Source organism: Galeopterus variegatus, unplaced genomic scaffold (assembly GCF_000696425.1).
Source record: "Galeopterus variegatus unplaced genomic scaffold, G_variegatus-3.0.2 Scaffold8692, whole genome shotgun sequence".
Taxonomy (NCBI): domain Eukaryota; kingdom Metazoa; phylum Chordata; class Mammalia; order Dermoptera; family Cynocephalidae; genus Galeopterus; species Galeopterus variegatus.
The window spans coordinates 2,240-29,049 of NW_007734803.1; the positions used below are offsets into that span (position 1 = coordinate 2,240).

At 37.5% G+C, this 26,810-nt stretch overlaps 1 protein-coding gene across 1 annotated transcript; it reads left to right on the top strand.

The window, feature by feature from the left end:
* Positions 1 to 12,760: 12,760 nt before the first annotated feature.
* LOC103608686 lies at positions 12,761 to 17,587 on the top strand (the record flags this gene model as incomplete). The annotated part of the gene is given in 4 exon segments (XM_008593083.1): positions 12,761 to 12,909; positions 13,504 to 16,464; positions 16,466 to 17,090; positions 17,093 to 17,587. Coding segments are annotated over 4 exon segments (4,184 nt in total), but the record flags the coding sequence as incomplete, so codon positions are not given.
* Positions 17,588 to 26,810: the final 9,223 nt, after the last annotated feature.

Consider the following 26,810-nt stretch of genomic DNA (forward strand, 5'->3'; position numbering starts at 1 on the left):
CTGGCAGCACAGCGCACACTTCACACGCTCTCTCTGTCCTCTGGCATGCTCACTCCAGACCTGTCGCCATCTTGCTCCCTATCTCCCCCTTTTAAATAAGAGATCCTGTAAAATTTGTATTCTGTTCAAACTGAGCAAATAATAGGAGCCACACTAAATATTGTTGAGTTTAGGTCAGAGATTGAAGGTGAAACTAATACTACAGCTACCTCACCCTAATTTTTATCACTTCCAGACTCTTGAATATGTCTAGGCCCTACCTATAAGTATAGTTAAGACTTCCTTCATTCCTGAGCCCATCATTGCAAAAGCAGAACATACATATGTGTTTTGAACAATACCATCCAATAAGGACTGAAGTGTAATCATGGATCTTGGATCATTATGTGTGTCAGGAATGAGTTCTAGGATCTGCATAGCCTCAGATAGACTAAATGCCTGAGAGTGTAAGAGAGAGCTGGGAACTATCAGAAGAATATTCAGGGGAATATCCTAATGACTATGGGAAAAGGAAAAGGTATCCTAATGATTATAACAAATACAAATAGTAAGGGATATATGTACTTAAACTTTTGACTTTATCAATTCGAACAGTTTACCTGTCGTACAATTCAAGCAACAAAGAATATGAATATGTAGACAATGATATGATAAACTATCGTTATCCAGGACATTAAAATAAATCAACAAAATTAATATGGATAGGAAAACAACCATATAAAAATTACACAAAGGCAATGAACAGAGAGTTCACTGAAGAGGAATCACATAAATCAATTAAAATAACCAGTCATTTGCAATTATTTAAAGGTAAATTAAAACTTAAGATACTAATTCTCACTCTTCAAATTACCAAGGATTAGATTCTAACCAAGTCATCCCTGCCAAGCATGTGTGAAAGAAACTTATTCTCACATATATTGCGAGAATGTAAATTGGTACCCCATGGAAAGAATTTTTATAATACTCAGAAAAATAAAAATCATTTTATAACTAATCACTATGTTAAAAAAGTGCTAGCTATACACCTAAGTCTTTACAAAGGGCTCTGAGAATGATTTTGTATTTCTGGATTGTTAATAAAAGCAAATACTTGCAAACAACCTATTCCTTCTGAAGATAGGAGAGATATAAAATACAGCGTAATCATACAAGAGAAGACTTTATAGCAGATAAAATAATGAACTAGGTTTATGTATGACCCCTGCATAAACTTCAAAGCTTAACACTGAGTGAAAAGAGCAAGTTCCAGAATTTTAAGAGTAATAAGATAGCCTTTATGTTAATTTTAAAAAACATATAAAAATACAAAATGGTTAAATACACAGTTGGTCTTACTGCCACTCCGTGATTCCATAGTGAGAATTGGCCCACATGCAGTTAGTAAACACAAGATTAATATTAGTATAGGAAGGAAGTCACATTAGTTCATACATAGTTTTTGCGTTTTGCATAGCTTATTAATATTTTGCACCACCAAGTAATAGTAGGTGCATACACAGCAAGACACAGAGGTATACAATTCTGCATAGGATATAAATTCACCAATGGTTCTCTTAAGTGTGACATGGGAAACCCTATGGGTCCTCAAGATCCTTTCAGGGAGTTCACAGGTGAAAACTATTCTTATAGTTATATAAATATATTATTTACCTTTTTTATTTTCATGTTTTCATAAAGTACAGAAGAGTTTTTCAGAGGCTACGTGGTGTGTAATTTTGTGACAGATTGAAAACATAAACAAATATGAAGATCAACTAATTTTAATTAAAGCCAGTATTAAAGAGATTTATAAAAATGTAAAACACTGTTACTGTTCTGAATTTTTGTTTTTGTTTGTTTTGGAAAATATACTATTTGTCAAAAGTGTTATTGCTGTTTGTGTATAATAGGTTTATTATTGCTTTTTTAAATAAATATTTAAGTCCTTTTATTTAAATTGTTTCATTTTAAATTATTCCACATAAATACAATCCCTTTGGAATATTCAGTAACTTTAAAAGAATGTAAAGGAGTTTTGAGAACAACAATTTTGAGAACGACTGTGCTATACTTCTTTATATTAACTTACTTATTTTATCTTGGAAGTAACTGATACATAGCTCTTCATAATATTTTTGTACTTACCCTTGTCTTTATCATTTAGCATACTGAATCCGTCATTTCACCTCCTTTTGTCAAGTTACCTTTGCCATTTTAAAGGAAAAGTTCAAAGTTTCTTAGAGCACTTTTAAGTTACAAGGGCTGTAATGTCTTTTACATTTGTATGATAATCTTAAACATTTTTATTATTTTTATTTTATTGTTATATTCTTCTTGTTACAAAGTTGTGTAGATTATGAATGGCTTACAACAATCAGTTTTTCTTATCATCTTATTACTTTTAGTGAGTGATTTTGCAGAAATTATATTTTAAAAAAACATATAGTATTTTGACAAAAACCCTTAAAGTATGATACCATTTTAATAAATGTAATCACAAAACATATATCATATAAAAATGTGGTTATATATTTAAGTAAGTGTATTATATTGTTTCTGTTGCTTATAACGAAATACTACAGAACTGGGTGATCTAAAAAGAAAACGAAATTTATTGCTTGCAGTTTCTGAGGCTGATAGGCCCAAAGTCCAGGGAACACAGCTGGAAAAGGCCTTGGTGGTGGCGACAGTGATGACGGGATATCACATTGTGAAATGGTGATGCAGAGAGAGCAGAGAGACCAACCTCCTCGCACAATCTCTTTTTAAAGCCTTCAGAACCACACCCCTGACCACCTTTTTTAATCCCTTTACTCTGGCATGGTCCCACACGGTCCCACCATCTAATCACCTCTTCAAGGCCCCACTTTCAATTTCCATAATAGGATTTCTCACCCTTTTAACGATCACAGTGGGGGCCAAGTTTTCAATACATAAAATTTGGGGACACAATCCAAGCTTCAGTGAGTTTGGGGAGGGACATTCAATCCACTACTGTAAGTATAAAATGTAAAAAAAAGAAAAAAAAAAGAGGATTTTAAAGGCCATAGTGTAAATGCATGATAGAGATTTCATTGCTCAGTGAGGAGGACATGACTGAGGAAGCTGGATAAATTTGAACTGTTTATAAAAATATGCTTGAAATTAACATGAGAAAATACTAAGTTACCAAATACAATGGTTGGTTCACAGATGCTCTTTTGTTATTCTTTGAACTTGTCTGTATTTTCAACTTTTTTTCAAAATTAATCTTTAGTTAAAAATTACAGGTAATAATGAGCCTAATCCAAAGCCCCATTTTAGATGGAAACAAAAGAATGATAATTAAGTAATTTTTTATGTCACACAAATAAAGGAGAAAGTAGTTTATTATCTCTAAAATCATTATGTGTTAAACTCAAGTGGTAGCCTTTACTATACATTTTGGAATCAGTCACATATTGCCAAATTTATTTACTAATAATTGCGCAGCATATCTATGAGACAGGCAAGGAAATGTGCTGTGGAATACATGGAAAAAATGTTTTATTTAACTTGATGGTATTACAAATGCATGAAACAACCTTCCTGAAGGAGGTGAATGGAAAAAGTGTTGATCTAAGTAACATTGGAAATGAGTGGCATCTGTAAGACTAAAGGCAAAAAGAGCTGTTTATAAGCACTGCACTGTAGTTGAAAAGATTGTTTCCCAAGGAAGTATAGGTTAACAATTCCGAAACTACCATACATATGTACTGGAATTGAACAGCTAAGTGAATGCACGGTGACTGGTAGGGCTCAGGGTTTTTTCTCACTGTTGGAGTAGGAGTTTCTTGATAAGCTCAGAAGGAGACCCAGATGACCCATGTGGTAATAAATTTGAATTGGAGACATTAGTATTAAACCATTTTAGCCTAGTATAGCTACAAATGATTACATACCAAAATATTTAAAGGTATGTATTACACACATATATCTTATATACTATCAACATGACTTCACTGTTGATGTTAACCTTGATGGCCTGCCTGAGGTAGTGTTTTCCAGGCTTTTCTATCACAAAGTTATTTTTTTTAATGTTGTTCAAAATCTATGCACTCTTTGGAAGGAATTCACTATGGATAGCTACACTTAAGGAATGGGGAGTTATACACACAGGTCAGCATACATATATTTATTTCCTTGCTCTCTCAGCTAAGAATACTTAGAATCAGTGACACCCCAATAGTAACAAGAATGCCTAATGCCAAGATAATTGTTTCTAATACCATTTTCCATTGAAGAAAAGCAGGGTTCCTTTACTGATTTTAGGATTAAAGTAGGGAATATACCAGATGAGCTTGGAAATTTGCATAACACTCAAAAGTAAGGAGGTACTTAAAAAAGAAAAAAGAAAAAAAGAAACACACACTCACAATGATAGGGGTACATCAAAGGTATGCAAGAGCCAACTGAAAGAGCTCCCTTTGGCCAATCTGAATAACAGTATAAAGTGGTATTGTATTAGCCCAAAGTATAAAATAAATATCCATCAGTCAATACTCATTTAATTAAATAATTAAATAAATACATAAATAATGGAGAGTAGGAATCTTCTTCCATATGAAATATTTTAAACTTATGTATACACTCAGTCCTTAAGAAAGTGAAACATATCTCTACTCCTTAAGCATGGGCACCCATAATGACTTCCTTTCAAAGCGTACATACAGCAAGTGCAGGAAAAGTAACTTTATTGTGGAAGAGCCTGACAAACACTACCTCTGCCAGGTGATCAATGTTAACATCAATAGTGAAAATATATCAATAGTACATACACTTTTTACTATGTGATAAGAATAGCACCTTACCTCTGTGATCTTGCTCCAAAAATCTCATAACCCCAGTTTAATCATGAGCAAAACATTAGCCAGTCCCAATTGTGAGTCATTGTACAAAATACTCGACCAATACTCCAGCAAACTGTCAAGGTTATTAAAAACAAGTCTGGGAAACTATTAGGGCCAAAATAAGCCCTGGGAGATAAAATGATAAATTTGCAGGTATTTATTTGATATACAGAATGAGATCCTGTTGCTTTGCCTCACACAGATTTGTCACCTTTCATCCCCTAGGTGATGGAGCCGCAGAAAGGATTACTAAAAGCCCATTTCTTCCAAGCAATGAGAGACCCTGAAGGGGTTGATTTTCTGGAACCCTCTAAAAAGGCATTCCTTCTTTCTGGGAATTAACCACAACCACAAACTGGAGTTCTCTTCCCACATTTATTCTCCAGATCAGGAAGTTACAGGAAGAAAACATAGGTGGGGTTATAGTTTAACAATACAGGCTGGTAACATCAGTGAAATAAGCAATGTGGCATTCCATAGTGCAATTTGTAAAAGGTTGTCAATCCACCAACAAAAGCTTAATCTTAGCGAACACTGCTTTTCCCAACACAACTTCCCAGTATCTTCACATATCAATCAAGTAACTTGTCTGTCATTTAGCCAGCAACTTTGCTGTGTTACAACTCTCCATCCACATCAGAGACCCTAGATGGAGGAAAGTTTCCTGTCTTTTGTGAGGTTAACATTTCTATATGTAATTTCAAAAGGTTAGGCTAAACCTGAGACCACAGGACCCCGGAAAATAGGCCATGTGAAATACATTTGCTCTGTAAATGTTAGTGTTCTCTATGAGATCCTAGAAGAGAGCAAAGAACATTAGGTGAAAACTAAGTAAATCTGAATAATGTATGAGCTTTGGTTAATAATAATGTTTCAATTTTAGTCCACTGATTGTGACAAATATATCATACTAATTTATGAAGTTACTTGTAGGGGAAACTGGGTATAGGCCCTACAGGATCTCTCTAGTATCTTCACAGTTGTTTTGTAGATATACCATTCTGAAATTAAATTTTGTTAAAAAAAAAAAAATAGGATAGGTGGTAATGATTTTGTATTTGCAGCTAGGCATAAGGTTAAGATCCAGTCAAGTGGGAGAATTTGGTCATATGAAAAGGAGGAGAGAATATTGTGGATCATGGCCCCAGAAGAGCTATAAATAGGATGTATAATAATTACATTGGCAGTGGACAGTAGGAAGTAAGGGTTGGTGAAAGAATAGAGTATTATGGTAGAGAAAGTAGGGGACACTGTAAAATTTCCTAATTTTTTGCCTTACTTTTGCCAGTGAAACATGAAGTGGGATAGAACTCTGGTACTGAAGAGTGGAGTTGGGTGTAAATTAGTTAAAACTTGAAAAAAAAAAAAGGGACATTTTAAAGATACTTGGCAGGAGCTGGGAAAAAAGTTAAAGGTAAGTTAAAGGTCTCATAGGCATTGTTGTTTGCAATGACACATTCTATTTAAAAGAGTTTGGCCCTTCCCCATTCCATAAGGTGGTCACCAAAAGATCACACTGGATCCAATTTTTTTTTTAAAAAATCTACCTTGCCAAAATTCAAATTTTATTTTTTAATTAATTAATAGTTCATTGTACATATCTGTGGGGTGCAGCACTGAATTTCAATACCTGTGTGCAGCATATGATGATCAAATCAAGATAATTACTATATTCTTCATTGTACAATATAATCCATTTTTGTGGCCCTTTACCAATTTTTAAGCATAATTTAGAATAATAAATAATTTTCAATATTTTCTAAAATAATAATTTAAAAAATTTTTAAATAATTTAAGTAAATAATTTCTTAAAGTAAATTGTCTTAACAAGTCTTGACTCATTCTTTTTGTTTTCCATCTCATTAAATTTTTATATGATTATTATCCCTTTCAAATATGTTTGTACATTTATTTTCTATATTCACTTCTTATACCTAATGACATACTATATAACTTTCCTGTTTAGACAATTGGAAGTACTTTGGTTATAGTTAATTCTTGTCTTTGCATTTTTGACTTCTATCCACTTTGTTAAGCAAGCCCTATTTCCCAACTTAGCTCTTCTACCTAGAACAAGATATAGATTTATTGATTTATAGATTAGATATATAGATTTATTAGAAGTCTTACTCCAGGAAAATAAGATGTGTACCATGAATACTTATTTTTGAAATTATATAGAGGTGTATAACCTTCTCTGGCACTCCACAGCTTCCTGGTATTAAAGTGCGTTAAAATATCAGCTTTGAGAAGAGACAAGGCATCTTGTTAATTTTGATGTTAGTTGATCTTAGTAAAAAGCCTAACATAGAGTTGACGCTCAATAATACTTTGTAAATTGATACCAAATGAAATAGTTAAATTTGGGTTGGGTATGGCAAGGTGATTTTAATAGGCTATAATTTTGGTAGGGAAATAGAAACATATTAGAGGATTTTAACTGATTTGTACAAAGTTTTAGAACTAAGCAGACACACACTCCAAATTTAATTCCACTAAACTGCTGGGTGAAACTGGGCACATTACTTTTTTAGCCTGTTTCCTCACAAATAAAATGGGAAGTGTAGTAATTACCTTATAGGGTGATTACAAAGATTAGATGTTATGTTATATGTAAATTACTTGGCAGGTTGGCCAAAGTGTCAAAGGTAAAGTTTGCCATTTTTATTACTAATATAGGAGAAAGTTAAAATGAAATTCTCTGTTTCAACTTAAGCAGAAGACAAAATGGAGAGGAGACAATGAATGCTAAATACCTGAAGTGAGATGCTACCTCACCAAGGCAGAACATTCCATGAGAACAAGAATCCAGCCTTGCCAGCATTGACCTGCGTCTACTTCAAGAGGATGGATGAAAGGAAACTGAAAAAGATGACAGATATTTTCTTTAGGGTAGTTAGTATGCTATGCATTTTTATTCTCTTCTAACAGAGAAAGACAAAGTACTTCATACTCAACCCAAGCCAAATGAGAACAGTATAAGACAATTGCTTTGAGAATTTTGTGTGCTCTTGAGTTTTAGACATCTGAAAATTACTAATGCACGGAAATGTTAAAGGCAAAATGCTGTGGCTAGGTAGAATACCAAAGATAGCCCACAGCTGATAAATATTTATGCTCACAAAGTCTTGCATTTCCGTAATTTGTTAGGCAAAATGACCTTGTATTTATTAAATAAGTGACATGAAGAGGAGAGCCACCTGCAATATAATACAAGACTTAGAAGGAATGTGTGCACAGAGTTACTTTAAAGGGACAGTGTTAAGAAATACAAAATTGCTTTTCCCTTGCAATATACTAGGTACAACTCATTCAGTACACTGATTACATTAGTATTACTATTAAAATTATAAAGTTCTGGCCGGCCCGGTGGCACACTGCTACAGTGCGCCGCTTGGGAGCGCGGTGGCGCTCCCGCCGAGGGTTCGGATCCCACATACAGACCAGTTCCCGCTCACTGGCTGAGCGAGGTGCGGGTGCAACACCGAGGGTCACGATCCCGTTGCTGGTGCTGGTCCGGTACGGGCGCGACACTGAGTGTTGCGATCCGTTGCCGGACACGAAAAAAGACAATAAATAAATAAATAAATAAATAAATAAATAAATAAAATAAAAATAAAAAAATAAAATTATAAAGTTCAAGAAATGTAAAATACATGACACTAAAAGTGAATAAAGTGATAACTTGTTCGGAGAGCTCGTGCGGTGGAATAGAGCAGTGTAAATTTGCCATTAGAACCTGATAATGTTTTGAACACTTGATCAACAGATTGGCCTTCTAACCTATATGTTTACCTGTTTTCTTTTTCTTTTCCCCAAGAAGTGATCTCAACAGAATGTAGTTTTAAGAAAAAATTGGTGTTTATGAATGTAATGTACATAGAGGCACTAATGATGTTAAAACTAAGAAGATAAAAATAGGCAACTAATATTGCATGTAAGAAACAATAAGCGTTGGTGGACTTGGGAGAAGTAAAGGGGAGAAGATCTTGAAATAGTCCCAAAGTTCTAAGTCTAGGTGATAGGAAAATAATAATATGTTATTTAGAAAATGGAAATTAGAGTAGACAAACTGTAATGTAGGGGCTAGTGGAAGTAGATGAAAAAGAAGAAATTCAAAGGGGTCCATGTTTAATTAATAAACTCCATGTTGAAGCTGGGCTAAGGACTGTCATACTATGGCTTGTCATACTATGTACTTTATGTATTTAAACTAAATTTTAAATGGTCACACATATAGTGGTAGATGTGATAACTCCTAAAATCTTTATAAATTTAGAAGCAATAATTTCTGTCACTTTTGCTAAGATGTATTTCAAGTACTTTAGATAACCGGTGTTATCAAGAATTTACCTCCACAAAATAAATCTAATGTGATTGGTAGGAAAAAAAATTAATCTACATTGATAGAAATCTAAGATATTGACAACTTATTTAAAAATGCAAATTGTTTATCAAATTTTAAGAGAATTAAAGTTAAGTAGCAAAGAATGCTTTTAAAATTGGTCAAAATGACTGAAGATTTCAATATCTGATTGAATTCTAATTATTTTTTTCTATAATTTGTGCTTAATTTCTGTTGTTTAGTATTTTAGGAATGACTGGGGATACTCTGAACTTGATGTTTATTCCACTTCTTTCAATATAACATCAACGTAGAATATATAACCTGTTTTTTTCTAGTGCTAAAAAACTATTTTATTTTCCAAAGTCCTTAGAAGTCAATAAGCCAATATGTGAAGCAACTTCTTAAAAATAACATTATCCATCTCATTATATAGAGAAGCTAAACAAATTAAAATGTAATGATTCATATTCAATAACAAAACAATACAAATTAAATGATTGCCTTTCCAAAAATCATATATTGATAGGTGGAATATATTTTAAATGATTAACAGAAGTTTGACTGACTGTATAGTAGTCCCTCCTTACCTGCAGGGGATAAGTTCCAAGAACTCCAGAGGATGTCTTAAACTGCAGATAGTACCAAACCCTACATATACTATTTTTTCGTATAAATACATACCTATAATGAAGTTTAATTTATAAATTAGGCTTAGTAAGAGATTAAAAACAATAACTAATAATAAAATAGAACAATTATAACAACATACTGTTATAAAAGTGAATGTGGTCTCTCTCGAAATATCTTATTGAACTGTACTGGACTCACCTATTTTTGGACCTTGGTGACTGCAGGTGACTACTATCTAGAAGTACACATAGACATGTAGTATAATCATGGAGTGTAAATATGGAAAGTTCGTACTCATGTGAACTAAAATTGTTTTAATGTCATTATTATTATTATCTTCTAAAGTTATTAATTATATATCAAAAAAAAAGACGTCTCGGCTGGAAATCAGAAACTACTTTTTTACAGAAACAAGGAATTTTAAAACCTTAAATTTCATTTTATTTTCTCAGAAAGAACCACACTATATTTTAATGATTTATCTATATTTAAGAATATACTGCTAATAGTCTACTATTAATGTCACACATTCTATAGATTTCTAGATATCTAATTTTCTTGTATAGAAAGTTAAATGAAACTTTTGTTATAAAGATTACAGATAAAAAAGTTTGCATGTGTAACAATTCATTTTATCAACTATAGTGTTTTGAACATTGGTGAAAAAGACATTCAGTAAGGTTTCAACAGAAAACATTCGAGCATTACGTAGATGGTTGAGATAACTAGCAATTCGATAATTCCTTGAATGTTTTTGAATTTCTTGATTATTCATAATGAAATATGTGATATTATGCAGAACAGTTTCATGTTATATTTTTTAAATAGTGTTCACAAACCTCTGTTAAGTAAGTGCTCTTCTAAATGCAGAATTGATAATTACTTTAGCAAATACTTCTGTAGAGCTTACTATGTGTTCTAACAACTCTGATGATGTTAATTACATAATTTTCACTGCAGTGTTCTGGATTGGATACTAGTGTTATTTCCATGTCATAGATGTGGTAAGTGAGCATTGGAAATGTTAAGTAACTCGCCCCAGGTCACAGAGCTAGTAAGTGGCATCCCTGGGGGATGTGACAGGACTTTTAACTAATGTGAACATAATACTTCGCACACTATTTATTTAAAAAATGCAAAAGATGTCACTGGTCACATAGTTTCTATTTTTCCTATTTTATGAGAAGACAGTTGGTTCTAAGCCATAAGAGAATATTTTATTTAAAAATAGTTAAAATTGTGGACAGTACTCCAATATATAGTATGAAGAAAGAATAATGTTTTAAATAAATACAACTTTAACTTAGATTTTAAATTCTAAACTAATTCTTTACAAAAATATCCCTACAGAGTAGAAAAACTGAGGATACTTGAATATTCCCGAGAGAATATGAGATGTTTCTTAACTATTTCTAGACATTACCATAAAATACACTTTCAAATCTGTAAATAAAGGGCCGGCCTGGTGGCGCACTGCTACAGTGCGCCGCTTGGGAGCACGGTGGCGCTCCCGCCGAGGGTTCGGATCCCACATACAGACCGGTTCCCGCTCACTGGCTGAGCGAGGGGCGGGAGCAACACCGAGGGTTGCGATCCCGTTGCCGGTCCCGGTCCGGTACGGGCGCGAAACTGAGGGTTGCGATCCGTTGCCGGACACGAAAAAAGACAAAAAGGAAAAAAAAAAATCTGTAAATAAATCCCTGTTCTAAGTAGAATATTGTTGTGTAAAAGCTAAGCACATCTTCAAGGCACAAGTCCAGAATACTATCTAACATACTATGTGTCTATTTTATTTTCTATCTTTGTGTGTGTGCCTGTGTTTGCATGTGTATGTAGGATCTAAAAGAATTTCCCCATAAAGGGAACTCAAAAATTGTTATAGATCTGCTGTTTATAGATTTTCAAATTATTAACTGTATACACAACTTTATTACCCACTTTTTTATTTCCATTTTTACTATTTGATGGAATTATATCTAAGAGCATTTCTGAAATGATCAGAAGGAAACAACATACCTTGTGAGCACATTCATATGATTATAGGCATGAATATGCAAAACTTTAAAGAGGAAAATTTATTTATATGGGAGAAAAAATACTGCAGCAAGTTATGTCAAAATTTATTCAATGATGCTCAGAACTGTAATTAACAATTGAAAACTGAGTACCAAGTATGTATTACATAAATAGTCGTTGTTGGAAATAAATTGTAATGTAGGGGGGGGCATAGCAGTAGAATTGTAGAAAAATATAACCTTAATGTATGCAGTCTTCTAACAATGCTTAAGCAAAACAGCTTTTCAGGGGCCATAACAAAGGTCAGGCCCGAGCACACTAAACAATGCCTCTTTTCAGGGGCCAGAACAAAGGTCAGGCAGAGCACACTAAACATTAATAGCCCCCACCGGTTCCAGGAAATAGCTGGTTCAAAGGCCACCTAGCCAGGCCCTGGGGAAGATAATCAACTGAGAAATGCGCTGAGGGGTGCCAGCCTGCTAAAGCCCACCTGTAAACCCAAAAGGCGCCAGCTGAAGCCCACCTGTAAATCTAAAATCACCACAGATAACCAACAATTGATCCTATCACAATATCTGCTGAAAAAAACTGTATAAAAGCTGCTTGTATTGCGAATTCGGGGTCGCTTATGTCTTGAATGCTGGGCGACCTCAGCTTGCTGGAAATAAAAACCTCCTGCTTTTGCATCAATCTCTGCCTCTTGGTCTTTGCGAGATGAGCCTTCCCGAGAAGTAGGATTCACGCTTTCTGGCCAGTCTTACATTTTGGTGCGTTGGCCAGGAAAAAGCTCTCTCTCTGGGACCAGAGACTAGACAACGGAGGATTGCCAAGGTACCGCAGTTGTCTCTGTCTGTCTGCATCTGTCTTTGAATTTTCTCTGTTGTTTACTGTAATCTGGTTTTGGGTTTCTCGGTAGCTCCAGGACGGAAACACCGAACTGGTTTTGGATTCTCTGAGGCAGAGCCATTGGTCTGTAGTGGCCAAGCGACGTGGCAGACGTGCCAGCACGCCACGGACACAGGAGTCCTGGAGGACGCTCCAGACTCCTCTATAGGAGATGAACAGGTTCAGCTCCACGGAGATCTCTAAGAAAGAGACCCCTCTGATAATCTGGTTGTAGCACTCGTGACAAGAGTGCTTCGGTGTTTTGTTTCTTGTCTGTCTGACTGTGGGGTGGGGGGGGACTGACGGAGGTCTGGGGCGACATGGGACAAGCTGTCTCAACTCCTTTGAGTCTGACTCTGAAATACTGGACTGATGTGAAATCCAGAGCTGATGGTTTGTCTGTGCCAATTAAAAGAAAAAAAATGGGTAATGCTTTGTTCTGAGGAGTGGCCAGATTTCCAACTCGGATGGCCAGCAGATGGTTCCTTTTCTCTGTCACTGATCATGGCAGTGAAAAGTAAAATTTTTAACTCTGAACATCTCCCAGAACAGACATTTTATATTGTTGTCTGGGAAGATTTAGTCATGGATCCTCCTCCCTGGGTCCGTCCCTTTGTTCCCTTAACAGGTCCAATGGCTGTATTTGCCCTCCGAGAAGTAAAAAAGAAGCCTGAGATCCTGCCATCCACGGACCCAGACTGGCTTCTTTCTGACCCCCCTCCCTACCCACCTTCTATCCGATCACAGGCAGCCTGACAGTCTGCTCCACCACAGGAGGGCCCATCAAAGAATGAACCAGAGAGAGGGCCAGCTCAAGGGACACACAGTAAACGAGTGGCCCCTTCAGATGCTGTCCCTGTCTTCCCCCTGTGGGCTTACGGCCCCCCTGATGAAGAAGGCCATCAGCTCTTGCAGTACTGGCCTTTCTCTTCCTCTGATCTATACAATTGGAAATCTCAGAATCCCCCTTTCTCTGAAAACCCTCAAGGTCTCAATAACCTCATAGAATCTCTCCTGTTTACTCATCAGCCCTCCTGGGACGATTGCCAGCAGCTTTTACAGGTCCTGTTCACCATGGAGGAGAGACAACGAATCCTCCTTGAGGCTCGAAAGAATGTGCCAGGGGCTGATGGGTGACCTACTCTCCTTCCTGATGTTATAGATGCAAGGTTCCCATTGATCAGACCAAACTGAGACTTCAACTCGACTGAAGGTAGGGAGCACCTAAAAGTCTATTGTCAGGCTCTAATGGCAGGACTCAGAGGGGCAGCAAAATGCCCCACTAATCTGACTAAGGTGAGAGAGATAACCCAGGGGCCCGAGGAATCTCCATCAGCATTTCTAGAAAGACTCATGGAGGCATTCCGTCGGTTTACCCCATATGACCCTGGTAGTGAAGAGCATAAGGCTACAGTGACGGTTGCCTTTATTGATCAGCCTAGCAGGGACATCAGAAAGAAGCTACAAAGGCTCAAAGAGTTGCAAGATAAGTCATTAAGAGAATTAGTGCAGGTGGCTGAAAAGGTTTATCATAACAGAGAGTCAGAGGAAGCTAAAGAAATTAAGAGAGAAAAGCGTCATGAGAAAAACTTACACAGGCTTCTGGCCACTGTAGTTAGGGAAACCAGAGAGCCTAATAGGATGATGCCAAGCAATAAGAAGGGACCCCTGGCAAAGGATCAATGTGCTTTCTGTAGGGAGAGAGGACATTGGGTACAGAATTGCCCCAAGAAGAAGAAAGAGCCTCAAGCCCCCAAAGCGCTAACCTTGCAGGAAGACAGTGATTAGGGGGGATGGGGTTCGGGTCCCCTCCCCGAACCCAGGGTAACTCTTAAAGTGGAGGGGAAGCCTATTCAGTTCACGGTAGACACTGGAGCTGAAAATTCAGTACTGCTACAAGCAAATGGACCTCTTTTCGAGAAGAAGTCATGGGTTCAAGGGGCCACAGGATACAAACAATACTCATGGACTACCCAAAGAACAGTGGACCTAGGCATGGGCCGGGTAACCTACTCACTCATAGTCATTCCTGAGTGCCCCTACCCATTGCTGGGAAGAGATCTCCTCACCAAAATAGGTGCTCAAATTCATTTTGACCCCGAGGGACCTAGGGTACTAAATCGGCAAGGGAAGCCTCTCCAGGTACTAACCCTTAGGTTAGAAGATGAATGCCAATTGTTTGAAAAGCACAGGCAAGAAACTGGGCAGATGGATTGGTGGTTAGGAAACTACCCCCAGGAGTGGGCAGAAACAGCCGGAATAGGGAAAGCTAAGAACCGGCCCCCCGTCCACATAGAACTAAAGGCTCAAGCTAGCCCTATAGATGTCCGACAATACCCGATTTCCAGAGAAGCATAAGAAGGCATTCAGCCTCACATTGCCTGCTTGCCTCAGCTGGGAATCCTATGGAAGTGCCAATCAGCGTGGAACATGCCCTTGCTGCCAGTTCGGAAAGCTGGGACTAATGACTATCGACCGGTCCAAGATCTCCAAGAGGTAAACAAATGTGTGGCTGACCTCCATGCCACCATCCCTAATCCCTACAATCTTTTAAGTTCTTTACCTCCAGACAGGACCTGGTATTCAGTACTGGATCTCAAAGATGCATTCTTCTATTTGACACTGACCGTAAAAAGTCAAGATTACTTTGCTTTCGAGTGGAAAGATCCTGAGACTGGCCTAGCAGGGCAACTCACCTGGACCCGCCTGCCTCAAGGATTCAAAAACTTGCCCACCATCTTTGATGAGGCCCTCCACCACGACTTGGATATGTTCCAGGCCTCTAACCCCCAGGTAACTCTGTTGCAGTATGTAGATGATCTCCTCCTGGCGGTGGCTGACGAAGAACAGTGTCTAGAAGAAATGAAGTGTCTCCTCACAGAGCTGGGAGAACAAGGCTATCGAGCCTCTGCCAAAAAGGCCCAGATCTGCAAGCGACAGGTCAGTTACCTGGGGTACCTACTGAAAGATGGAAAAAGGTGGCTGTCTAAAGCCAGGAAAGAGACAGTGTTTCACATTCCACCACCCTCTAAATCAAGGCAAGTCAGAGAATTTTTACGTACTGCCGGGTTTTGCCATCTGTGGATACCTGGTTTTGCTGAGATAGCAGCTCCATTATATCCCCTCACTAAAGACAATCAGCCCTTTAAGTGGGGAGAAAAGGAGCAACAGACTTTTGATAACATTAAGACGGCCTTAATGTCTGCGCTGGCTCTGAGTCTCCCTGATGTAACTAAGCCTTTCCATCTGTATGTGGCAGAAAATAAGGGAATTGCAAAAGGGGTCCTAACTCAAAGACTGGGGCCCTGGAAAAGACCGGTAGCATACCTGTCTAAGGAATTGGACCCAGTAGCTGCAGGGTGGCCAGCCTGTCTAAGGATTGTAGTGGCAGTTGCCATCCTAGTAAAAGATGCTGACAAATTGACTATGGGGCAGAATTTAGTAATCTCAGCCCCTCATGCTTTAGAGAGTGTTGTCCGCCAGCCCCCCGACCGCTGGCTCACAAATGCTCGCATGACTCACTATCAGACTCTGTTACTGAGTTCAGACCGGGTTACCTTTGCTCCGCCGGCGAGCTTAAATCCAGCCACGCTGCTGCCGGACCCTGACCTCGACCCGCCTATCCACGATTGTCAACAAGTGCTTGCTGAGGTGCATGGATGGCGGAATGACTTGTCAGATCAGCCCCTGACAGATGCCGAAGCCACCTGGTTTACAGATGGCAGCAGCTTCCTGGAAAAAAGGAATAAGAAAGGCAGGGGCCGCTATAGTGGATGATAGCCAACACCTGATATGGGCTCAGGCCCTACCTGCAGGAACATCCGCCCAGAAGGCAGTACTCAGATACCATATCATAGGGCAGATAGTTAAAAGCTGTGTACCTTGTCAAAAAATAAATGTCTGTAAGAGTACAGCGGGCCCTGGTAGAAGACTCAGAGGAGACAGACCAGGGATGTATTGGGAAGTAGACTTTACAGAAATTAAACCAGGCAGATATGGTTACAAGTATCTCCTAGTTTTTATAGACACCTTCTCCGGATGGGTAGAAGCATTCCCAACAAAACAAGAAACAGCCTCCGTCGTGGTTAAGAAAATCCTAGCAGAAATCTTTCCACAATTTGGGGTGGCCAAGGTAATCAGGTCTGATAATGGACCTGCCTTCATTGCCAAGGTAAGCCAGGGAGTGGCCAGACAATTAGGGGTCAATTAGAAACTACATTGCATTTACAGACCCCAGAGTTCAGGACAGGTAGAAAGGATGAACAGAACTCTAAAAGAGACTCTGACTAAATTAACCATAGAGACTGGCGTAGACTGGGTTTTGCTCCTTCCCTTAGCCCTGTTCAGAGTTAGGAACACCCCTCTTGGTTCAACCTGACCCCCTTTGAGATCCTCTATGGTGCCCCTGCCCCCTTGACTTCACTGGAGGACGCCTTTGAACCTACTTGCCTCAGTAACAGTGACTTATATGGCAGGTTAAAAGGACTCCAAGCCGTACAGAAAGAAGTTTGGACACAGCTGGCAGCTGCTTATGAACCTGGGACCCCCAAAGTTTCTCATCAGTTCCAGGTTGGGGACACAGTCTACATCAGACAGCATCGTTCCCGGACCCTGGATCCTCGCTGGAATGGACCTTACTTAGTGCTCCTAACAACCCCGATGGCTGTGAAGGTAGACGGGATCTCCACTTGGGTCCACACCTTGCACGTGAAACCTGCACCACCAGAGGACCAAGGACAGAGGAGCACCACCTGGAGAGTTCAGAGTGCCGAAGAGCACCCCTTAAGACTGAAAATTGTTCGGACACCTTAACTGTGATAAGATGAAAACTCTCTTGTTTCTCTTATGTCTAACCATTCTCTTCCGGGGCATAGAAGCTGACAGCCTGCATGTTCCTAAAAATTTCACTTGGTATGTTATAAATGGGGTGGGAGATACAATCTGGAGTCAGTCCAAAGTAACTACAGGAGCCTGGTGGCCAGACTTATTTCCAGATGTGTGTAAACTGGCTTTAGGAGCCCCAGGCAACTGGGATCTAGAGGGATACTTTGACACTCGCAAGCCCCCTTTTATTCCCTCCCCCCGGGAGCGCCTCGGGCTTGATCCATGGGGAGGTTGCTCTACAGCAACTCGGAGGAGTATGCTGAGTACCCTCCATTCTATGTGTGCCCTGGGTCCCACCGTAGCAGAGCACTAAACTATTGGTGTGGGGGCTTGTCAGAATTCTTCTGCAAAGACTGGGGCTGCAAGACCACGGGGGACACATATTGGCGTCCTTCGTCCTCCTGGGACTTTATAAAGGTAACTGCTAATTATACCCACCGCTCCCCCCCTGCTGTAGGGTGGGCAGGCCGATTGGGAATCAACAACCTTCGGTGGACCGAAGTCCCTACCTGCAATGGGTGGTGTCACCCCCTCAGAGTGTATTTCACAGAAGCAGGAAAAAAAGCTAGTGGATGGGACAAAGGATTTACATGGGGTTTAAGGTTTTATAAAGAGAGATATTATGATGGGCTATTGTTCACTATTAAACTTAAAGTGGAGCTTCAGTACACCTCCATGGGCCCAAATAAATATTTAGCTCCAGTGAAACCTCAAGTGGCCAGGCCAAAGATTACTTCAGCACCCCTGGGTACCCAACCAGAGCCCATAGCCCCCACTAAAAGGCCCAAAGCCAGGCCACAAAGAAAAAAAAAGCCTGAGCCTCTCAATCCTGAACTTCAAGAACAATCTGGGCTATTCTGAATAATTTCTGAAGCCTTCAAGGTCTTAAATAATACCAACCCCAATGCTATTCACTCCTGTTGGCTGTGCTACGACATTGCACCCCCGTACTATGAAGGGATAGCTTTCTGAAATAGAATTAAAACCACAACAAATGTCTCTAACTGTCGTTGGCAGCAGCAGCGAGTTAAGCTCACTCTGTCAGCAGTTACAGGGCAAGGAACATGTGTGGGAAAAATCCCCTCCTCACACAGCCAGCTGTGCAATCAAACACTTAACCTAACTAAGTGGCCGGATGACACTTATCTGTTACCCCCTCAGGGAGGGTGGTGGGCGTGTGCTACCGGAATCACACCCTGTGTTAGCTCAATGGTCTTAAAAGAAACCCAGGATTTTTGTGTTTTAGTTCAGCGGCTGCCTCGGCTCGTTTACCATCCCTACGAGGAACTATTATCTCATTGGGATGGAAGTGATGAAAACTATTGAACTAAAAGAGAGCCTTTAAGTATTACGCTCTCTGTTCTCCTAGGCCTGGGATTAGGAGCAACTGGGGCAGCAACAGGAGCCTCAGCTCTAGTTATTCTAGTTATTCAGTTATTCAGCATCAGAATTACCAAAGTTGCAGGCAGCTATCGATGCTGATATTAAAGAAATAGAAAATTCTATTACCAAGTTACAAGAGTCCCTCACTTCCCTCTCTGGGGTGGTCCTACAAAACAGGAGGGCACTAGACCTCTTGTTCCTTCAGCAGGGTGGGCTCTGCGCCACATTACGAGAAGAATGTTGATTTTTTATATTGACCATTCAGGAGTTATTAAAGACTCCAGGGCAAAAATTAGAGAAGGCTTAGCCAAAAGAGAAAGAGAACAAGCACAGGGATGGTTTGAATCCTGGTTCAACTCCTCCCCTTGGCTCACAACTCTTGTGTCCACTTTATTAGGTCCGATAATTATTTTAGTGATGATTTTAACTTTTGGTCCCTGCATTTCAAATCATCTAGTGGCTTTCATTAAAGACCATATTGGTACCGTCCAAATTATGATGCTAAGACAACAATACTGAGAACTAAATCAATAAGGGCAAGTATTTCATGATTGAAATACGCACCAGAAGAAAAAGGGGGAAATTGTTGGAAATATATTGTAATGTGGGGGGGGGCATAGTAGTAGAATTGTAGAAAAATATAACCTTAATGTACGCAGTCTTGTAACAATGCTTAAGCAAAACAGCTTTTCAGGGGCTGTAACAAACGTCAGGCCCAAGCATGCTAAACAATGCCTAAGCGAAGCAACTTATCAGGAGCCAGAACAAAGGTCAGGCAGAGCACACTAAACATTAATAGCCCCCACCGGTTCCAGGAAATAGCTGGTTCAAAGGCCACCTAGCCAGGCCCCGGGGAAGATAAACAATTGAGAAATGTGCTAAGGGGTACCAGCCTGCTAAAGCCCACCTGTAAACCCAAAGGGTGCCAGCTGAAGCCCACCTGTAAATCTAAAAGTGCCACAGATAACCAACAATTGATCCTATCATAATATCTGTTCAAAAAAACTGTATAAAAGCTGCTTGTATTGTGAATTCAGGGTTACTTATGTCTTGAATGCTGGGCGACCTCAGCTTGCTGGAAATAAAAACCTCCTGCTTTTGCATTGATCTCTGCCTCCTGGTCTTTGCGAGATGAGCCTTCCCGAGAAGTAGGATTCACGCTTTCAGTCTTACATCGTTCAGGCAAAAGGGACCATGAAGATCATAAACACAATCTTCTCTTTTTGTGTGTGAGGAAGCAATTTCAAGCTATAAAAAGTAATTGGCCAATATCAAACAGAAAATATGGAGCAGCATTTATACCAGACATGGTATTTATACTGTCATTCTGTTAATCAATTCCAACCAAAATTTCAGAAGTCAAAGAATGAAAATAATCATTATGAAATATTTAGCATTTTAGAAATGATAATGTGGAATCAGTGATTTTATATCTAAATGGACATATAATATTTGAAGAATCATAAAACTAACAAAATAAATGGTTAACTTCGTAAGTTTTTTATATCACTTTTGTCTCATGTAAGTATGACAAAATGATCTTAAGAAAAAATTTTGATAATGTCAATAAAAAATAAAGTTCTATGTCTTAAATGATGAAAGTTTCATGATTTTTGGTGTTGAACTGAAAAATAGATGACCCACAAATGGAAAATTAAAAGTCTTCTGCACATATTAATTAAATTTGAGATGAATGAAAATAAAGTAACCTACTAAAATTATTGGGAGGTAAAACTGTGCTTAAGGAAAAGTTTATAGGAGTAATCACCAATATTAAATAATAAAAGAGAGAAGAATCACCACTTGATGAAACTCAACATCCTTTCATGATAAAACCATTTGACAAATTAGAATTAGAAGATAACTCTCTCAACTTAAAAATCTCATGGATGATAAGCCCATAGCGAACATAGTAAAAAATGGTTGAAGATTAAATGTGTCCCCCCTTAAGAACAGGAACAAGAGAAGAATATTCCATTTTGCCACTCCTACTAAACAATGTACTGGAGGTACCACCTAGGGAAATTAGGCAAGAAAAAGAAGTAAAAAGCATTTAGACAGAAAATAAAGTAAAATCATCTCCATTTGTAGATAACACAATCTTGTACATTGAAAATCCCAAAGAATTCACACACAAAAGGACTATTTGAACTAGAGATAATATGCAATTTCAACAAGATTTCAGGAAATAAAATCAATATATAAAAATCAAATATATTCATATACACTAGCAATGAAAAATCCATAAATGAAATTAAAAAACAATTCTATTTATAATAGCAACAAAAAGAATAAAATATTTAGAAATAAATTTTTAAAAAGGCTTACAATAATATTCTAAAAGCTATAAAACATTCTTAAAAGAAATTAAAGTAAAATAAATGGAAATATATAATATGTTCATTGATTAGAATACTTAATATTGTTAATAGAGCGATGCTCCTCAAATTAATCTATAGAATCAACACAGTTCCTCTTAAAATCCCACTAAGATCGTTGCAAAAATTGACAAAATAATCCTAAAATCAATATGAAAATGCTCTTTGCTCTTGACCAGTCCACTTTTGATTTGACTGGACCACCTCCACTTCTTGATGGTTATTGCTTTGGTTATACCCTCTCTTCAGGATCATACTGTAAAGCCATGTGTCCTGTTATAATTCTTGGAAGAAGTGCTTCATTATCTTGATCCCACTTGATTAAAATTTCCATTGAAAGCTCTGCTCTTATCTGCAGCTGATCTGGGTGCAACAGATTTGGCACCCATCCAGTAAAAAGTTTGCTCAACTGTGATTTTTCAGTCAGAATTGTGTAAGCTGAAACAAATAAGATGTCCACGGTGCTGGCTATTGTTTCTGCCGTTAATTGTTGGTCCTCTTTAATTAGGGCACAAAGAAGATGACTTTTTTTCTCACAAATTGATGTGGATGGTCTGCCACTGAGGGGTTTACCTTCAACGTCATCTCGTTCCTTCTTAAAGAGAGTTTTCCATCTGTAAACTGCTGATTTCTTTGGGGCATTGTCTCCATACACTTTTCATAAAGCATCAGTGATTTAACCATTCTTCCACCCAAGCTTCACCATAAATTTGATGTTTGTTCTTGCTTCAATTTTTATAAGAATTTATGATGTTTTGATGAGGATTGTTTTCAAACTGATGGCTAATCCTCTTACTACCTCAAACTAGATGCTGTTTAGACACAACAAATTAGTATAAATTTATTTTGGTGAAAAAAATTTCGCAACCCATGCATAGTTTTTTCATGACAAGCATTTTCCATGAACTTTTTGAAGACACCTTGTATGTTCAAAACCGTTAGTCATTTGGGAAACGAAAATCTAAATTAAAATGGGATGCCACTTAACACATACTGTGATGGTATAATTAAAAAGATAGATAATAGCAAGTGTTGGTGCAGATGGGAAGAAATTTGAACCCACACTGTGGGTGAGAATGTGAGATGATGTAGTCACTTTGCAAAACACCCTGGCAGTTACTCAAAAGGTTAAACATAGTGTCACAATATGACCTGGTGGTTCTGTTCCTAGATGTATTCCCAAGAGAAATTAAAGCCTGTGTCTAAACAAAATCATGTGCATAAGTATTAACAGAAGCTTTATTTGTAACAAAAGAATGAACACAACCCAAATTTCCATCAATTGATGAGTGGATAAATAAAATATGGTATATTCATATAATGGAATATTATTCAGCAATAAAAATAAATTTAAAAGTTTTAATTAATACTGTAGTATAAATGAAGCTTAAAAACATTAAGCTGACTGCAAGAAGCCAGTCACAAAAGACCAAATATTGTACAATTCCTTTTAGATAAAATATGTTCATCTATATGAGCAGAAAGTAGATTAATGGATGTCTTGAGCTGGTTGGGGGTTGAGGAAGGAAAATAGGAAGTGAATATATGTTCGGATTTCTTTTCGGATTGATGAAAATATTCTAAATATAGATTGCAGTGATGGTTATGCAACTCTGTAAATATACTTAAAGCCATTGAATCAAATACTGTAAATGTGTTAATTGCAGGTATGTGGATTATATCTCAATAAATTTGCTATGCTTTGAAGAAGAGAAGACCAAACACATTGTAATCATTTCCACTTTAATTAAAAAATTTAATTAATTTGATTGTTTAGGGATATATTAATATAAATGAGAAAGAATTGTCCCAAATAATATTTTTTACATGGATATGTTGCAGTAGAGAAAAATTTTAATTGCAAATTACACTCCAATTTTAGTGTTTGGAAGATTCTTAACAGCATTCGTTCTGTTTGAAATATATAGTCAGGTAGACTTTTATTCAAGTAATTAATAAATTAAGTGTACATAGAACTTACTCTTTGTCACAGACTCTTCTAGCTACTTTTCATACATTAATTTATTTAATTGCTATTCACTTCTATGCTGGATACTAATATTTTTCTCAGTCTGTAGATGAGGAAACTGAGGTCAACTCATCAGGATGTTGTAAAATCACCATTTTAATTTAATCAATCTGGTTTTTCTATCTATGCTTTTAACATGACACTAACAACATTGTAGGCTTGATCTATTTACTTATTTATTTTTTTCATGGTTGAAAGTCAGGAAATGTTTATTACATTTAAATTCTGCATACAACTTTCAACTACTTTTTTGCTACATAATTTTTCTGGTTTTTAAAATAAGAATTTAACACCTCATTATATGATTCTAAACTTTGTATATCTGCTTAACTATTTAAACAATAATCTTTAGCTACTCTTGCCAAGGACAGTGTTAAATGGAATAAGGCAGGAAATTTCCTGACATAAAGAGAATTGACTCCCAGTCTGATTGTGACACCTGCACCCAGAAGAAGCTTGAGATGCCTTCCCATTCACCACAGCAACAGCAGTTGATCAGTGTTGACTTCGCAGTATGTGCACAAAATTAGACACAATCACTACAAATTAATTATGTATAGAAGCATTTTTAGGGTAAAATTTTAAAATAAAATGACAAATTGTTTATAGGTAACTTTAAAAAAGTTATCTGTAAAATTAGCCAGTATAGACCCGAAACAAACTTTGATCAATTCCATCAGTAAATCATGAGAACAATCTGCAATTTATAATAATGAGTACTGTTTCACTTTTCATGAAGTCAGGTTGTGGTACAAGATAGAATTTAACATGAGTACAGTTGAGGTTAAAAGGCAGAGTAGTGTCGACTGGGGAAGAGACCAGCGCATGATTTTTGATGGCTGAGAATGGACACCATGCACTCCAGGCTCAAGCGGTACAGCATTAACTGACATCCAAAGGAGAAAGTGTGCCCAAGAGCCAGCCCTTTGCGATGTGTTGGTACATCATGGCCAGCAAGTCTGTTCTGCAGCCAAGGAGGGCAGTGTGACTACATTCACATCACTTCTTGCTGCAGTGGAAGGACTCTTCCCCCTCCCCAGGAGATCTGAAATACAGAAGGTTGGGGGAGGGCCTGAAGGTCATTGACACATGTGCTTAAGCAGGTCACAGGCACATACTTCAGGCCAAGTAAGGGGAAAGATATTCCCTCACATGCAGATGAGCCCAGCTCCATCTGTGAGGGCTCTTTATCTCCTGGTAAGGAAACATTCCAAGCCCAAGGTCCTGTTTTATGCAGCCAAGTGGGGTGGACAGACTGAACATGACTGCCTTTCCCAGCAACTACAAAGCAAGAAAGTGAGCAATTCTACCATAGACTTGCACAAGCAAGAACAACACAAGATAAGTAGAAGAGGATTTTCATGGCACTCTATAATATTTTTATAGCACCCTAAATTTTTCTTCTTAGCAGATGTCACAAAGAGTAAGCAGGAGCATAATAACTAAGAACACACATTTTAGTAAAATAAAACTGGGTTCAAGTTTCTATTCTGACTCTTGCTAATTTGTATCCTTGGGTGAAATATTTCAATATTCTATGACTCAGTTTTCTTCATAAAAACAGAGAAAACCATATTCATTCTTAAACAACTGTTATGAGAACTAAGAATGTGCATGATTATTATATTTATTGAAATCTCTGGTACATAAATGTACTCAAATAGTAATTATTTTTATTGTCTTTATTTTTATTCCATTCCATTGCAACTTCTATGTCAATACCACATTGTCTTGATTCGTGATTGTTTCTAAAAATTCAGTTGTTATTCTTACCTTTTACTATAACTTTTCCTCTGTTCACTATATATCTTTTTTTTTCCAGTTGCTTTTAAAGATTTTCTCCTATCATTGTTTTTTAGCAATTTGATTATGATGTGCCTTTGTGTGGTTTTCTTTAAGCTTTTGTACTTGACATTTACTGTGAACTTTAGATATTTGTGTTCATAATTTTCATAATATTTGGGACATTTTTAGCCCTTATATCTTCAAATGTTTCTGTCCTTCTGATAATTCTCCTCCATATATGTTAAGCCACTTGGTATTGTTTGATAGCTAACTAATGATCTGTTAATTTTGTCCAGTCATTTTTCTATCCATGTTTCATTTTGGATAGCTTATATTGTATTTTCAAGTTTTCTAAACTTTCTCCTGCAGTGTCAAATAAGCTGCTAATATCCTCAAGAGTTCTGTTGTTCTTTTGTTTTATTTTGGTTTTTTACCTCAACCATGCTTTAGAATTTTTTTTCTTTTCCTGTATCTTCCATATATCTGTCACACTTACGATTTTATCTGCCTTCTTCAATATATGCCAGGTACTTGTAAAAACTCTTTTAATATCTTTATAAATGAATTCTATCATCTGTGATGTTCTTGTGAGTTTATATTGCTTTGCTTTTTTTCTCTTGGTTATGGGTGTTTTTTCTTGCTTTATCTGCATAACTTGTAATTTTTTGTTGGAAACTCAGGGCTATAATTTTTATGTTATTCAGTACTTGTGTGTGTGTGTGTGTTTGTATTTTCTTTCGTGTATTTAAGTATTTTTAAAAATTTTAACCATTTTTATTAAGCAGTTTCTAAAACTTTTTGTAAATGCCCTCGCTTCCATAAAAATAGATTTAGAATGCAAATTTAATTTTTTTTGTCTTGTGTCATCATTGTGAATATCCACTCGTATTATATAACTGTGAAATATTTGGGGGCTGTCTTTAGGATACTGTTAAATTACTTGGAGATAGTTTTCTCTTTCCCAGTTTGGTTTTTAGGCTTTGTTGGGCAATATTAGTATTTGGTGTAATGCTTACTTAGCCCCACCACAGAGGCAACATCCTTTGGAATACTTATTTTAATTATCTGTGTATTTGAAGGTCTTTCCAATCTAGCTCTTGGGAACACAAATTTTTCACAACATGGTTTGAGCTCTGGGGATTGTTTACGCTGCTCGTTTACAGTGCATTATTTCTCCAGCTTTGATTATTTCCTCCTGTACAAGAGCAGATTAGTAGCAACCAGACTTGAGGGACTAAATATTTCTGAAGCTGCCTTTTTGCACAGCTTCCACCTCTTCAATACTCCTGCTGTTAGCCATTTGTTTTCCCAAACTCCAGTCTTTGTTTCTTCAATTCAGCAAGAAAATGAGGTTCTCTTTAGTTTCCCCTTCCTTGAACCATGGTCTGGAGGCTATCTTCTCTCAGTTGTCTGGAGTTTTATATAGGCTCATTTAGTTTGTTTTCTTTCTCTCTGGACTCACTGACCTATTCTGGCTGAAAACATTTTCTGTTGTCTGAAATCATTTTCTCATGTGTTCTGACCAGTGTTCTAATTGTTTAGGGCAGATCAAGGGATCTAATCCATGTTATGTCATTATAGCTTAAAAGAGAGTAAACATATAAGTACACACACACACACAC